This window comes from Volvox carteri, assembly GCF_000143455.1.
Source record: "Volvox carteri f. nagariensis unplaced genomic scaffold VOLCAscaffold_14, whole genome shotgun sequence".
NCBI lineage: Eukaryota > Viridiplantae > Chlorophyta > Chlorophyceae > Chlamydomonadales > Volvocaceae > Volvox > Volvox carteri.
In genome coordinates this window covers 282056-298443 of record NW_003307557.1, presented here as the reverse complement: position 1 = coordinate 298443, position 16388 = coordinate 282056, and the positions used below count along the sequence as shown (strand labels likewise).

Genomic DNA, 16388 nt, shown 5'->3' with positions numbered 1-16388 from the left:
AGCGAGTGGACGAGCTGTACATGAAGTGCGCGGATTGGGACCTGGGAGTGCAGCTGGTCTGGCATCCCCGCTCGGAACAGCAACAGCAATACGCGGATATACTCTCCAAGTTCGGAGACAGCTCGCAGGGGTGCTTAGACGACGCGGTTCACAAGCCTGTGGGCGGAGACATGCCTGAAAGGATGCGGGCCACGGTCGTCATTTTGCAGACGAATTCTCCACAAAAGTACCAGGGGTGCTTCTTTGCATCGCTATTGGAGGCCCCACGCCCTAGCAGTGGACGCCTTCACCCAAGACTGGAGAAAGTGGAGCCGCCAGGACGTTCTGTACCTTAAACCCCGTTTCGACCAGATGGGCGAGTAGTGCACAAGGTTGCCGAGGAGAAGCCGGACTGTGTCTCGATCATCAGGTTTGGCCGCGCTGGGGAGAGCTAGGCTGGCAACGTTACCCATAAAAGCGCGGAGGCGTTTGCCGCACATCCTCACCCCTTTCAGGCCGAGTTACGCGACCGAGGTAGTGTTCATTTTGAGGTAAGGCAGGGCCGACTAGGCGCGAGAGTACGACAGGGAAAATAGCGAAAGCGAGGATCCAAGGAAGCCCGGAGACATGACAAGGCTGAGACTTGCAGACGAGCCGCAAGGCGGTGTGGCTGGGAGGTGGTGTGGCCTGATTAAACATTGGGATCGGGTGTAAGGCTGGACGCAAAGGCCCACTTCACGCTAGTCCGGTACGGAGCGACGAGCATTTACATTCAAGCACTTACAGAGACTTAAATGCTCGCAACAACGGTGGTACGACAGCAAGTGAACTCCAACATACCGAGCATCCGCGCAAATCAGTCTCTCTCTCTCAATACCATTTAACGTCTCTTCGCTAAGGTAGCGAGTAGAGACAACCAAGAGCCAGCCAAACTACACCCCTCCCGTCCCCCCCCCTGGTGTAGTTTGGGGTGGGGCGAGCGACAAGACCACACAACCAACCACCCTAGAGGTAACGCCCTGAGACCCCGGCGACTAAAGTAAATCGTCCTAGCAATCGCAAGACCGCTAAGGCGAGAAGCAGGCACTCAGTTGCGGGGCCGCACATTGCGGTCGTGACGATGAGGATCAAGGTATCGCTCCAGCACAGCCGGAGTCCGAAGCTGACTGAACTCCATCAGGGCGGGAACTCCCGCACCGGCCGACGCAGCGGCCTGCAGGGCACCCCGGCGGAAACTGTGCACAGTTTCCCCGTCGTACAACTGAGCAGCCCGCAGGTGTAGCCGTAACCGCGCGGCAAGAGTGGCGCTCTGCAGCGCTTCCGCCTTGAAAGCCCGCTGGTCCGCCGTCAGCGGGCGAAACAGCGTGTCTTGGACAGTGCTCCCAGGAGGGGCACCAGGCTGGGCGCAAGACCACATGTAAAAAGCCAGAGTACGCGGGATGCAGAAAGGGGGGTCCTCACTGTTGGGCCGCAGCAGCACCGCGGGGCCACGCACCAGCCGATAGGTCTTAGTCCCCCGCTGACGGAAGCAGAGGGTAGGACATCCACCAGGGCCCCAAGACCATGGCGGAGGTAGCGGGAACCCAGAGTACGGTCGGTCAGGCTGCGAAGGTTCGACGAAGTCACCCACCCCCAGCTTCCCGATATCGTGACCCCTCTGGGCAGTCTGCCACAGGAGAAGCACGCACAACAGGTCCCGCAGGAAGACCAGTCGGGGCAAAGCTTCGTCAGTCACCACCACTTGCGACCACAAGTAGCCCACGAGAGCACGGTACTTGTCATAAGACAAAGGTACTGCCGAAACCTCGGTGTAACCCCCGGCGACCTGGGACCGCTGATACGACGCGCGGAAATCCTCAACCCAGATGCAATCGCAAGGGTTGCCTTGGCCGGTGGAGACGTCGAATCGACCACCCCGGCCCACACGGCTGAAGAAACCACTCAGGCAGGACAGGTGGGACTTAACGGCGGCAGGCCCTACGGGGCCGCCACTTCGGCCCTGATGCCGGGGCAGCCACCAAACCGTCATATAGACGAGCACGTCGTCTGGCGTACAATTCCACCAGTCCCGACCACGACCATGGCTGGAAAGCCAACTCAGGAACTCGGTGACGGCACCATCCTGGCGGGACACCGTAGAAGAGGCTAGGGCACCAAGGAGCATCTGGTTGGCCGCGGCCAGACCCCGCTGGTAAGACGCTTCTTGATCCGCGGCTGAAATGAGGGGCGAAGGGCGGAGCCGAGCGATAACCTGGTCTAGGCGACCGCGAGCCACACCCAAGGGGGCAAGTGCCTGCAGTCCAAGAGAATCGCTTAGGAGAGCGCTAGAGCAGGGTCAGCAGCCAAAGGACTTCTCTACCAACCTGGGCAGGAACGCCCAGCGGGAAAGGCCGGCTAACGGGGGGCCCAGCGGATCCGGCGGCGGCGCCGGTGACAACCCCAGGGCCAAGAAAGAACTCCTACGGCAAGCGAGACACGATAATCAGCCAACATTGCACACAGAACAGGGGGCAGCAAACGGATAACCCACAGAAGGCGCCAAAGGTGGAGACTCGAGAGAGGGAGCCGACAATCCAACCAAGGAAAGCGGACCCCCCGGAAGGCCGAGGCCGCCAGTGCGAAGAGGGACCTGCGGGGAGACGGGCCCGTCTATCGCAAGCGCAAAGGACAACACAATAGCTCGGCGACACCTCACCACACCACGTAAGCCCCATCCAGGAACAAAGGAAGGCTGCGCGGAGCTAGTCGCGTCAGTGCCAAGAAAGGCTAAGCCATCGACCTGGGCACGACAGCGGTACGGAAACGCATCAGAATGATCGCACATTCAGGAAAACCGGGAATCAGTGGTTTACATCTAATTAATCTAAACCTAAGGAGAAGGAGATCAGTCGCGATGCAAGTAGGCAGATGAACAGGGCGTAAATCGCCCACGCACATTGGAGACCGCAGTAAGACGCAAGAGTAGCCAATAAATTTCCCTGTCATAAATGCAAGCATCTTACCGCCGCTCTGGACCTAAGGCTTAAAACTTGCGGACCAGCCGAAGACCCTCCCACCCACCCATTAAGCGCATTGGGAGGTGGTGTGGCCTGATTAAACATTGGGATCGGGTGTAAGGCTGGACGCAAAGGCCCACTTCACGCTAGTCCGGTACGGAGCGACGAGCATTTACATTCAAGCACTATACTTCGCCATACGAACTGTAAGTCCAAGGCGGCGGGTCCAGCCGTCTAGGACCCCTCCTCATCCATTCACCCGAACAACCGAAGAGACGGAGGGTTCGGCAATCGCCACCAATCTAGCGTGCGAATCTGGTTCATCAACTGCGACCTCAACTCCACATCTCAGCAGCTAGCCATAATCTCGCGCTCCCGACTAATTCGGGGGTCTCCCCAGGAATCGAACCCAGGACCTTAAACCGCGAATCGCAGTAGTGTCAACCCAGACCTGATCTGATCTGATCTGATCTGTGAGTTACACAAGGTGGAAGATGAGCGTCATGTCCTTCAAGATGCCCGGCTTATTCTGCATGCCACGAGTTCTCGGACGTATACCTTAGCCACGATTCTGGTTTGAAGACGATTATGATGGACAGTGGGCGAACAAAGCTTGCCCACCATAGCATCTGGCTTACAAACACATCTCTACACAGGTGGTCATGGTATGTGTCCTTGTTTCTCTCGTGTTTATTGCTTGGGTGCTAGATCTTTCGCGTTGTATTATGACTTTAATCTAACTTGTGTCTCCTAGACTCTTGGGCCTCTGGCTTGCATGGGCTCGTTACACCTCTCTGGGTGACGCAATCGAGGTGGACACACACACACACACACACACACACACACACACACACACACACACACACACACACACACACACACACACACACACAAAGGACTAAACATAATGCTGCAATATAGGCAATAATAATAACAACAACAACAACAACAACAACAACAGTACGCTGATAAGGAAGTGTAGTCCCCATCAACATTTGCGTTTTGCCCAGAAGTAACGAATCTTTCAGAGTTCAGTATCCCGTCAGTGCCTTGCCCCTTGTGACACAGGTTGTGTGACGAAAACAAAAAATGGCCGAGACCGCATGTCTATGCGTGGGGCCAACCGCACATTCAACATTCAGTTCCCTCAACATGTTGTAGTAGTCAGCTGCTGCATCAATTGGTCCCCCCGCAAAAACACTAAGAACACCTTCCCTCAACAGTCAGTGTAAGCGCGATGCCCTCCTAGGCAGACTGGTAAGCACAACCCGGAAAATAGGGCCCTCCCACTCTTCTCTTTCGGCACTGTAGTTCTCTGGAGCTACTGTACGACTGTCAGACCCCGCCGTACCCCTTTTCCGTACTTATCACTGGTGTCATCCCACAGCTTCTTCAACGCAGCCGTGTAGGCGCCATGCACTTGGTTCACTTGGTCGTCCGTGGGGGTGGGCGTCCTGCACCACCAGCAGCACAAGCAGGGAACAGCAGTCAGGAAGGATAATAATATAGTAAGGCATTGAAGGTGCCACCAGGTACTTACTGTTCAGGGATCGTAACTGTACAAGTCATGACAGGGGACAGCGGTGCCTCGCAGCGACCACACACCACACACGCTGGCAGAAGTTAAGGCCTGACTTCTGCTCCCGGACGTCCCGGGTTCAAATCCACCTGCCGTCCCCTCGGTGTGTGAGGGGTGTTGAAATGGTAGGTGGCCCCCCATCTTGTGGAGGGGGTAGGAGGTGATAACGGCAGCTTGCGAGCTGACCAGGAACTAAGTTGTGGCGTCGTTGATCCGCTAGATTTCGTTGGATACTGGTGGTGAGTTGCCAAACCCAAAGATTGCATTCTAAAATCGGATGGGGTGAATGGATTAGGGTGCCCCTCTAGCAGGGGAGAGCAGGGAACTGCCTCGGGAAGGAGGCCACTGGTGTAGCTGTACCACCCTGTAACGACAACAACAAATGATGCCATGAAGCCCACCCTGAAGCTAGCCAGGCTTTCCCCACCCTTTCACCATCTGGGCTCACCCCTCCTCCCCTCCCGACCAAGCTCCCTTCCTGCGTCCCCCCCTACCAGTCCCCTTTCCCACTCCCATTCCGCCCCGCCCCGCCCTTCACCTCCCTTTGTCTCTCACCTACCTCCCCACCCGGAGCGGTGTACCCACCACCGTCACCAACTGGGTCTGTAGCGGCATCATACCCCAGCCTGCCGGTACGGCAAATAAAACACTTTTTAGCGCGGGGAAACGTTCAGCAAGGAACAGGTGCCGTACAATTTATTCATTATCATACACACCGCAATCAGCAAATGGATTCCCCCTTTTCCCTTTCCACTCCCGCCGCCTCGCCCCTGCCTACATCTTACCCACCTCCAAACACTCCCGTGCCCCAGCACAAAGGCATGGAGAAACCGAACATCCGCTTGATGCGCCTGAAAAGAGAACCACCGTACGATGTACGACGAAGGCATTACAGAGCAAGAGAGGAAGGCATGGCTGGCGGATCGCCAGCAGGGGGTTGGGGTTATATGCAGCAAAGTCAAGAGGGAAAAGAACTGCCGACATCCAAAGCCACAGAGCCGCGGGACTATAGGGAGGTACGGAAAGTGAACAATCTTGTAGGGTTGGCAAAAATACTATATTTTTTTACCCAAATAGTATAGTATAGTAAGAAATAGTACTATATATAGTAATATAATACTATGATACTATTACTAGGCAGGTACACGCTCCCTGTAGAAAGGGGGTGTACGACCAACCGTTGTACCTGAAAATTACACCGTTGGAAAGGTCTTCTTTTGTTCTTTCTAAATATCTACTTAGACATGAGAAAGCAGATCGCTGTGGTCATCCAGATCACTTTTTGTTAGTTCAGTGCCCGGTAGGTGGACCCCAAACCCCATGTCTCAAGGCGTGTTATGGCACATAAAGACATAATCACAGATAGAAGACCCAGTGTTGACAAGACAACACACGGACGCCATACTAGTGAAGTTCCTGCACTACAACGGCCCAGTACGTAACCCGCCTGCTGATCCGCCGTGCTGGGGCCCGCCGCAGCAGAGCTGGTTCCACTCTGTTGCTGTTGCTGGCTGAGTGACGCTGCACGCTGTTTGATAGCCTTGCAAGCACCTTGCTTGATGTGGTGCGCGTTGGTAAAGGATGGGTTCGCGGCGCTGAGCGGCTCATCGCAGAACAAGCAGACTAGCTTTGGTAGACCACCCCACCACTCCACATCGAAGTTGTCCCAAAGACTACCCGTCTTGGCGTTCTTTTTCTGGTTACGTAGCTTGTTAAAAAGCTCGTTCCGAGAACGGAGAACTTCAGGGGGGACGTCTGGACCAGGATGCAAGCCTCTGATCGCCTTGTCATTGAATCTTGTCAAAAGCGCAAAGCCCACAGTGTGCGATGATAAGCAACAGAGCGGGAGGGGAGCTGATGTGGCAAAAAAGCCGAGGGTTGATCCGGAGCTTTCGAGTGCACCTTTCCCTATACACTTGAAAGGCAGCTGAGTCCAGCAGACATCACCACCACACGAAATTGTTCTCCGTCGCTCTCTGCCCCCCAACGGGCGCCCAACCCCCCTCAGTCTCCCCCTGCGGCCAACCAACTTATGCCAATCTTACCTCCTTTCCTGCTAGCTGCTGAACCTCCCCTCCCCTCCCCTCTCCCCCCTGATTGCGGTTCACCTGATGGCTGCTGCCGACTTGCTGTCAGGTTGGGGAATGTGGGTATGGAACGTGTCGGTCTCTCCGTACGCGATCACCGGCACCAGGGTGGCGCCCGTCTGCAGCGCCACCTTCACAAAGCCCTTGCGGGCCTGGAGCACCTGGGAGTCGCATAGCAATGGAAGGAGGAAAAGAGAGGGGTAGAGGTCAGCCCTGGTGGGTAACTAACAGATGGATGTGGAACTGATTGGGGTATGAACCGGGGACGTCGGTTGCATCCGGTAATCACAGTAACAACAGGGTTTCCGGAAAGGGGCCCGCTGTGAAAGCACTGCGGCATCCAGACAGGCTTGTTTCATATACAACCCCGCCAGATGCATACAATTCTTGGTTCCTGCTGTACGTGTTGGTCTACGTACCAGGTCGTACGTGCCAGGAGCAGCCAAGAGGGCCTCCGCCGCTCCGCCCACCACCAGCAGCGCTGATCGCCCCGGCGGCCTGAGGGGAGGAGCAGGGCGGCGGTAATGGTGGACGGCGGGGAAGGGATGGGTGAGTCCTGACCAACCGGACATCTCTGTCCAGGCCCCGCCTTGCCATTCCCTCACATCACATCACATCACATCACACTCAGCTCTCGCATGTAAACAATATACACTCGTGCAGCACTGCGGGAAATATAAACAAAGCCGGTTTGACAATATCAGCTTTAATGTTTATACTACGCGTATCACGGATTCCGGATTACGCGGACACTTTATATTACGCGACTCCTCAACTCCTTCACTGCCCCTTCCCCTCCTTCCCCTCGTATTCCCCCCTATCCCACCTCTCCTCTCCTCTCCCTCCACCGAGTAGCCACCCACCCACTACCGCCCGCCCACCCACCCGCCGAGCACCGCCCGCAGTGTGTCCCTGCTCGCATCCACCATGCCATGCAGCAGCACATACTCCCGCAGCAACGGAACACGGAAATTGCTCCCCAAGGTGGCCGCGTGAAGGTCGATGCCTTGGGTTGGGTGGAGGGGGAGTTAAACAGCGCAGCTACGGGGGGGGGGACAGGATGCAGTGTGTGGCAGTCCCAAGAAGCTTTGCGTTTGCAGTTGTTGCGTTTGGTTACAAAATCACAAGCTTGGGCCGGAGCTAAGCCAAGCTTCAGGAGGAAGCTGGTTCTCCGTCTGTAGTACATTACATGTCACTCCAAACCCAATGTCGAGGGGTGCCAGGGTCCCGTGTGACCGTCACCGTCACACGTCTCACGTCACGTGTCGGCACCTGGAGTCTTTTCCTCAGCTGCAAAGGCACGTTTCCTAGATATTGTGCTGTTAACTCCCTTCCGAGCTTGGTTTACATGGAAGCAACCCCCCACCTCCCCAGGACGTGCCCCTGCGACTTCTTCCTGCAGCAAGTGCCGCAAATAAAATGATGCCCGGAATGGACTTGCCCGGAAACTTCTCTGAGAAGCCCGTGGCCTCGGTGACAAAGTTAATCCAGGAGGAGATGGCGATAACGCCATGCGGATGAACGACAAATAAGTAATTGCCAGAGGGGTCCAGGTCGACCGTCTTGATCAGTTTGGCGTCAAAGTAGGACGACATCAATCGCCATAATGACCAGCTGTCGTACGTCACGTCCAAGAGGGAGACGAGGTTAGAAGCGGCGTGGGCGACGTTGGCGGCGAGCACCAGCCAGCGATGCGCGGCACAAGTTGACACGTGTTTGTGGGTCATGTGCAGGGATAGGTAGGAGTTTGTATGCATGTGTTCCAGGCCTCAGGCTGCTTAATCTTAGTGGGCCCTGGAGTACCGTGTAATGTGCTTATCAAGCGATGCCTCTGAGAATATCAGGCCGCCTAGACGCCTCAGTGGGGAATATGTGGGTCACTCGGCCATGGTGGCCAACGTGGCCACGAATCCGGTGGCTCGGTGGTTAAGCTTCAGAAACGGCGGGAGATCCAGAATGGGTCAGGGCTGGAGCCTCGTACTCCCGCATCTCCAACGAGAATTTAACGTCCCAAAACTGTAAGGTTTTGCAGTTCGTTAGCGCGCGCTTCTGAGACCATGTCCCAAAACAGTTCCATGTAAGGAATTTAATTTTGAAGCCACATTTGGGATAATATCCAGCAAACCACACAGGCCGTTTGTGATGGAATGTATGGCTTGCAAAAACCCCAGAACCTTTACGAGGCAGGAGCGATCCCACTCCCAGAAATAGTTCTAAAGCACATTACTATGCTATGTACTGTTTGATGCGAAGCAACAAGTGAGGGGCGTGTAATTGAATTTGGGTCGCGTCCTAAGTGTGACGTCTCGAGTCTTGGAACGCCGACAGCAGCGTGCAAACAAATGCGGATTTATCATAGATAAATAATTCTAATGTTGGTTTCAACTACTAGTAGAGCACGCAGGCAATGTTCGTTGCGTGCCGTGCGAGCTAGACACAGCAAGCAAGACGCTATAGATGCTTACCTCCGGAGCGGCTTGGGCCAAGTGCACGTCCGACCTGCTTTAACGCCAGGACCAATAGATACATACAGCATGTACCTGTATCCAAATAGGGCGTGTCAAACCGCTCCCACCACGCACCTCGTCGCCTCTAAGGCCAACTTCCGAAACAATCATTCCGGACGTCAAAATCAACGCAAAAAACGCACCCAAGGAAAGCGGTTGTAAGCCACAGCTTCCGAGCATAACAGACGACCACCAGGATGACGGGCCATAGCCAGGCCTGACCAATTGCAGTCAAGAGGAACCACCCGCACGCCAGCCTTCCGGCAATCACGTCCAAACCTGAAGACTTGAAGTCACGACTGGAGTTCTCCTGAAGAAAGAACGTGCCTCTGTTCATTGGAAAACCAACTGGCACGGGACACGGTTGAATGGCAACGACAATTGTCGCTGATTTCAAAGTTGCCCAACTCTGTAATAATTATGTTAGCAATACGTTTTGTAGTGAAGATCTAAAGCACGAATGATGCACGGTGAGACCACACCTAAATCAACGGTCAGGTGCCGTATTGCTAACGAAGGCAATTCGCTCTCTTCTTGCAACATCCAGGAACAAGATTAAATATGATTCGGTCTGAAAGCTGCAGGGCACGTTACCTCAGCAGGCAAGCCCTAAACCTATACGATGACTGGTTGCGGACTCGATGTTGATGACTTCTGTATTAGTAGTAGACTTCACGACTCATATTTGCTGATCCTTGGCAGACTGCACGATTCCTGCGTATTTGTGGCGCGATGTGTACCTGCGCTGGGGGCGGACCCACTGAATGTTCCTTGCATGGGACGTTCACCTTGTGCGTTTAGCTTAGTATGTAGGATGGTCCTCGGCGCGCCTTGGCCAGCAGTACATGCCGCTCTGTGCAACACCCAACAAACTCGCTCACCGCTCGCTCCTTTCCCTCCCTTTTTAGAACTTACCGTTGTTTTCTCCCCCGCCTTGCATCCCTCCGTCACGGTCGTAATCCCCGCCACCTCCACCACACTGCCACAATCACCACACCAATACCACTACCGCCAGCTTCTGCCTTGCCGCCACCACGGCTGCAAGTGCATTTCCTGCTCTTTGTACGACCGCAGCTATACGTGGCAGCGCCACTAGCAACAGCCGTGCAGCCTTCCGCAGCTGCGCACCACCTAGGTGCACTAGGGGCACCAGCACCAGCACCAGGACACACGCAAGCACAGCTGACTGCGGCCCGATGACTGGTGACTGCGGAGCCTTGGAGGTGGTCCGGGTGCCTTGCCTGTCGGACAATTACGTCTGGCTGCTGCGGGAGCCCACTAGCGGTCGCACCGCAGTGGTCGATCCCGCGGAGCTGCATCCGGTGGTTTCAGAGCTGGAGCGCAGGTGGGTGAGCTGAGCTGACCAGCGGCGACCAGGGTGGGTCACTGACATCAGGGTGCAACCGCGAGTCGGCTTCCAAGTACGGCCGCGCGGATGTATAGTCGCAGACGATACCGGAACACCCCCCGCACACACATACACACATGCGGTTTAGGCCTACCATCCCCTCATCTGCCGCCCTGCTAAGTGAGCCGTGCCTCGTCACGCCCATCTCGTGCTCCCCACATACATACATACATACATACACGTTACATGTATGTTGTTACAGGGTGGTTAACTTCGCCAGCGGCCCCCTTTCCCGGGGCAGTCCCTGCTCTCCCCTGCTAGAGGGGCACCCTAATCCGTCACCCCATCCGACTTCAGAATGTATTCGTTGGGTTCGGCAACTCACCACCAGCATCCAACCAAATCTAGCGGATCAACGGCGCATCAACTTAGTTCCTGGTTAGCTCGCAAGTTGATTTTATCACGTCCTACATCGTCCATATGATGGGGGGCCACCTCCCATTTCAACACTCCTCAAACACCCGAGGAGCCGGCAGGCGGATTTGAACCCTGGTCGGCCGGGAGCAGAAGTCAGGCCTTAACCTCTGCCAGCCGCCTGCCGTTACATGTACTCCTCCCCCCCACACACACAGAAGTCCTCCTGGCTCCCGACCCAGCTCCGCATCTTGTCCCCCCCGCAGTGGACCACCGACTGATCTGTACCTCTACGTGGCCTCGGCAGTACCGTATCGAGTGGTTGTATCCCTGTATTCATTCACCTTTGCCACCCCTGCTGCCGTTGCTATTGCCGTTGGAATTGCCGTTGCTCTCATTGCCGTTCCAATTGCCGTTGCGCTCGTTGTTGTTGCTGTTGTCGGTATCTCGGCCCAGGGGCTGGGTCCTGGACGCCATCCTCAACACGCACCACCACTGGGACCACGTGGGGGCGAATCTGGACCTCAAGCGCCGCTTCCCCAGCTGCGATATCGTGGGCCCACGGGCGGATAAGGACCGCATCCCGGGAATAGAGGTGCAGGTACGGGGCACTATGTGGACGAGATATGTGACTCACTTCTTACGCTTCGTATACACACATACACACATGGAGCTAGCGGACCCGCGGCTCTCGAGGGGGCAGAGGCCCCTCTCACGCCCCTCTCCCGTCCGCGGGACAGAGCTTAGGCGTTCTTTCCGTTGGGGCTGGGCAGCAGCCCCCCTGGCACTGGTGTCAGGCCCGGTCAGATACTTCACAAACACATACATACACACACAAGCACATAGACAAACTCTGCCTCAAGACGTGCGGGGGCTCCCCTGTTGGATCTAGGGGCCGCACAGGGGCACTGTGTAGAAGCAAGCAGCAGCAGCAGCAGCAGCAGTACGATGTGATGAGACGCAACTCCGGAGCCGTCGCCAGAGCCGTTGCGGCTCTAGGTGCCTGTTGTCCATGTCGGCCATGTCGCGGCCTGTTCGTCTCCCTCCCTCCGTTCCATTTCCTCCGCTCTACAGGGCCGCTGATACTCGTAAGGTTCTTCGCCCGGATGATCTCCGCCCCCAAATGAATTTGAATGTGCGATATGTCGACGTTCGTTCGCGGCTATCATGGGCGTGCGGCTGTCGTGTCGTGTGTGGGTCTCAGACAGAGCTACCCTCCGCTGGACAGCGTGCAGGACAGCGTAGGACGTTAGCTTTGTCGAAGTTTTTCGCCGTGTTATCATTGTCTTTGGCTCCTCCACGCTCCATCACCATCGCCTCCTCTTGTCCCTTACCTCTGCTACTGCTGGTGGTGGTGGTGGTGGTGGTGATGGTGCAGGTGGGCGAGGGTGACTCCTGGCATCTCGGGTCACTGGAGGTGCGGGTGTTCGACACGCCGGGTCATACACGGGGCCACATCACCTACTGGGTGCCGCAGGCGGGAGCGCTCTTCCCCGGTGAGGCGCCACAACCACCACAACCACCACAACCACCAGCGGAATGCACTCTCAAGGGCAAGGGGGAGGAAGGGGGGGACCACCCGGGGGAGGCAGCGCCACCAACGTTTCTTGACCCTATGAGCGATATAGGCGGAAGGGCATAGGCGGGGTGAGGGGACGTGGTTCGTACAGGGGAATGGGAACGCGGCGGTGCGGGGAGGGGCCCCAGCGGACGGACATACATAGGGGCGGCCAACGGCCGCTCCTGCATGTCAAGGTGTGGGATACCGGGCTGTGTAAGGCGGTGGATCGGGACGCGAGGAAGCGCCAAGGCAGGGAGAAGGAGGAGGGGGGTGGGAGAAAGGGAGTGGGCGACCCAGCGTGGAAAAATTCTGGAGGGTGATCGCCCGGGGAAGATGCTGTCCAGAGTGCCCTCATCCCCCCTCTCTCCCGGTCAGCTCTCGTGGCGCCCTGCCTCAGTGATCCTCTTAGAGAGCACAGCTCACACGCCCTCATGCGCATGCCCCCTTACTGTTCATTCCTCCATACTTTTACACATACACGACGTGCCGCTGTCTGTCCGGCTGAACCCCCGGACGTTTTCATCGCACACACACACATTAGCACACATGTCAATACACATTCACACATACACATGTGCAGGCGACACGCTGTTCGCTCTGGGCTGCGGGCGGCTGTTCGAGGGCTCCCCCCGCCAAATGTGGTCCTCACTCTCCAAGCTTCTGGCGCTACCAGACCACACGCGGGTCTATTGCGCACACGAGTACACCGCAGCCAATGCGCGGTTCGCGATGACAGTGGACCCGGACAACCCCCAGCTGGCGGATCGGAAGATGCGGGTGGATGCGGCCAGGGCAAAGGTGCGGGACGTGCGTGTGTGGGGTGTGGAGTGCGGGGTGTGGTGTCGTCCTGGACCCTGAGCAGAGCAGGGAAGCCCTCCCGTTAAGTCCCCCCCCCGCGGTAACCCACCGCGAAGGAGGCAGTGGGGCATAAAGTCCCTCACACCTGCCTTCGCGGCCGCTTCCTGACTTAGGGTTTCATCCACTCGGTGGTCCGAGTGAGACCTGCCCGTGTGGGGTCGTCATCATCCGGAGCCACCGCCTGGGCTCCACCACCACACACCAACACCACACACCAACACCACACACCAACACCACACACCAACACCACACACCAACACCACACACCAACACCACACACCAACACCACACACCACCGCCACCACCGGATTTGGCCTCCTCTTCTAGCTGAGGCGGCCTCTCACCCTATCGCATGTACGCGATTGCCTCCGCTCCGAATCCTACTTCCTGCCACCCTGCCGGGTCACGTGCTCCGGACCCCGCTATTCTCCCCTCAGGGCGAGGCTACCGTGCCCAGCACCCTGGGGGAAGAGAAGGCCACCAACCCCTTCCTCCGACCCGGAGCCCCCTCCGTACGCAAGAACATGGGACTGGGGCCCGCAGCGGAGGACTGGGAGGTCTTCGCGGCGGTCAGGGCGGCGAAGGACAGGTTCTGATCCGGGGGGTGCATGAGGGTGCATGAGGGCCCGTATGCTGTGTGTGCCCGCGTGGTCAAGTGGCGCGAATCATGTGGCTGGTATGGGCGCCAGCCCAGTTGCCTGAACGGGCTCACATCGCGCAGTCGGTTGGTTAAAATCTAAACGGTGCACGGATCATTCGAAACTCTTATCGGCTATAAAAGCAGCTTGGGAAGAATTTTCTGGAGGGTTATGAACCAACGGACTTATTGAGTTGGAGGGGAAATGCAGCACAGGGACATATGAGCAGGTTGTCTTCTTGAGCTGGTGTTGCAATGGCAGTTGGCCGGAGTGAACGATATGGACCGAGACCTCGTGGCTTCGAGTTGGGGACAGTACGAGTTGGCGCCAGAAGCCAGGCGCTGCCTACAGGATGGAAGGGGCAGGGACGAAGGGACGCGGTGCATGGCAGTACCAGCAGATTGCTCTCTGCAAACCCTCGAGACACATTCCGCCCTTGTAATGCCCGTCGTCCCTTCTCGAGGTGCAAAACTATCTATCCCACAGCAACCTCACAAAGGAATGCTATCGGGATGTGAAGATCTTCAGGATGGGGGGGTGTCAGGGAGCAACCCGGGATGCCACACCCCTCCCCGGGGGAGAAGAAAGTGGGGAGAAGGCAGGAAGACGTCACCGTGTGCGTGTGCGTGTGTATGTACAGTCAGGTGAAGGTCATTGAGCCGGCCAATCCAACTCACCCGGCAGCAATTGCCGTACATTCGCCGTACGCCTACCATATAACACATGTTGGGGCCCTCCTCCAACTTTATTTCTCAAAGTGCAACGACGGGCGGGGAACCGCTGCATGACGCATGTCTCCCTCCCGCATGTCTCCCTCCCCCCCCCACACACATACACAGGCCCCGAGTGTGGGTCTCCCACAGCGATGGCCCACAACAACCTGCATCCCACGCAGATGTGCAGGCCGTCTCGCTGGCTCGGTAGTTCTGTTGTGTTTGTTGTTACAAACAGCAGCCTCTGCGGCCTCGAGGTGTGCTTTTCAGCATACCGCAACCTCCTTTCCCCCCTCGCCCCTCCCCCTCGAAGGCAACACCGCTCTCCCTCCGCCCTAGCAACCCACGGAAAACAGAAACGCCCGGACCTGCCTGCCGATGCCGAGCATCATGGTGCTGGTGCATTGTTGGGCCTTGTCGGGCCTTGCCTACCTCACACACCGCAATTGAACAGTCACCCAAACCGGCAACATTTGCAGTGTAGTGGACCACTCGTTATCGCAGATGTCGACACCAGATGTCGTCAGTCGCTCGGCGGGAGGCGACACCGGACGATCAGAGATACAACACCCGGCCCCCTACCAGTCTTGTTACAGATAGCGAAACAGAATTGGCAATGCCATGGCTCCTACTTTATAAATACACATTACTCTTATTATTAAGTTACTGCAACTTCTAATCTGTTCGGGCCTTCTACAGCGGTCGGTGAAGGGGGGGACGATGGCGGCTAGTGGTTGGCTGGCAACGAGATATGCACGAGGGGGGCAAGATACACCCGGCGTTGCCCCCCTCGTCTCCGCATCAACAGTTTCAAATCGCGGACCTGTTCGCAGATCTAATCAACTCACGCGGTGTAGCCACATAGCCTAAGGAGGCCACCGCTGGAATCAATACATAGACACCCTCCCACACACATCGACGGACCATGTCCTGCGTACAATATACAGTATACACATTATATTTCGCACGAGACGCCGAGATCTCAACTGTGCCTGCACTCGCACTCGCAGCTGCAACCCAGAGGCAGCACATCCACAACCGCACCGACATAATACGTACACATACATACATAGACATATTATATAAGGGTTTGGCACCACTGGTAAGGCGCGACCATTGCCCCCGGGAGATCCCGGGATCGATACCCGTTAGGGTCAAAAGTCCTTCCGATGGTGGAAGGCATTGCGCCCCTAGTTGATGGACGGTGGTGACCTGGGATAAAGTTAACCTGCGAGCCGACCAGGAACGGAGTTGGGCCGCTGTCGACCCGGCAGATTCCGTTGGATGCTGGTGGTGGGTGCGGAACCTGAGCGATCCACTGAGAAGTTGACTAGGGTGACTGGATGAGGGTGCCCCGAAATACCGGGGAAGGCAGGGTTTCGCAGGGTAGCTGCCACGGGCGAAGATACACCCCCCTGTTTCACACATCATATAGACGTACATACACACAAATGGGACACTTGCGAGCACGTTTCATATTCTGAGTATTGTACGACATACTCCCAGATACACGTTCATACACACGGCCTCAGTCGTACACGGGTCTAAACCCGCTTGACAGTTGCTTGGGACCCTGCGAGCTCGAAGAGGCGCCCCCAGAGGCCCCCGACCTGCCTCCCGCCGTACCTGCCAACCCCGTACTAGAACCCGGCCGTCGACCCGCCGACCCCGGCCTCGCCGTACCACTGTAACCAACACCACCGCCACC

At 56.8% G+C, this 16388-nt stretch overlaps 2 protein-coding genes across 2 annotated transcripts; one reads left to right on the top strand and one right to left on the bottom strand.

Annotated features, from left to right (window-relative positions):
* Nucleotides 1–3706: 3706 nt before the first annotated feature.
* On the bottom strand, nt 3707–9485 carry VOLCADRAFT_89744 (uncharacterized protein; the record flags this gene model as incomplete). The annotated part of the gene is made up of 11 exons (XM_002949315.1): nt 3707–3769; nt 4327–4429; nt 5114–5180; nt 5344–5405; nt 5949–6350; nt 6663–6802; nt 7061–7139; nt 7527–7647; nt 8008–8255; nt 9107–9181; nt 9292–9485. 11 exons carry the CDS (start codon nt 9483–9485, stop codon nt 3707–3709), a joined length of 1554 nt encoding a protein of 517 aa, XP_002949361.1.
* A 213-nt stretch (nt 9486–9698) lies between these two features.
* On the top strand, nt 9699–14424 carry VOLCADRAFT_74188 (uncharacterized protein). Its single transcript, XM_002949430.1, has 6 exons — nt 9699–9750; nt 10164–10493; nt 11367–11511; nt 12289–12406; nt 13052–13269; nt 13767–14424. The coding sequence occupies exons 1-6, from the start codon at nt 9710–9712 to the stop codon at nt 13923–13925; spliced, it is 1011 nt and encodes a 336-aa protein (XP_002949476.1). The 5' UTR covers nt 9699–9709; the 3' UTR covers nt 13926–14424.
* Nucleotides 14425–16388: the final 1964 nt, after the last annotated feature.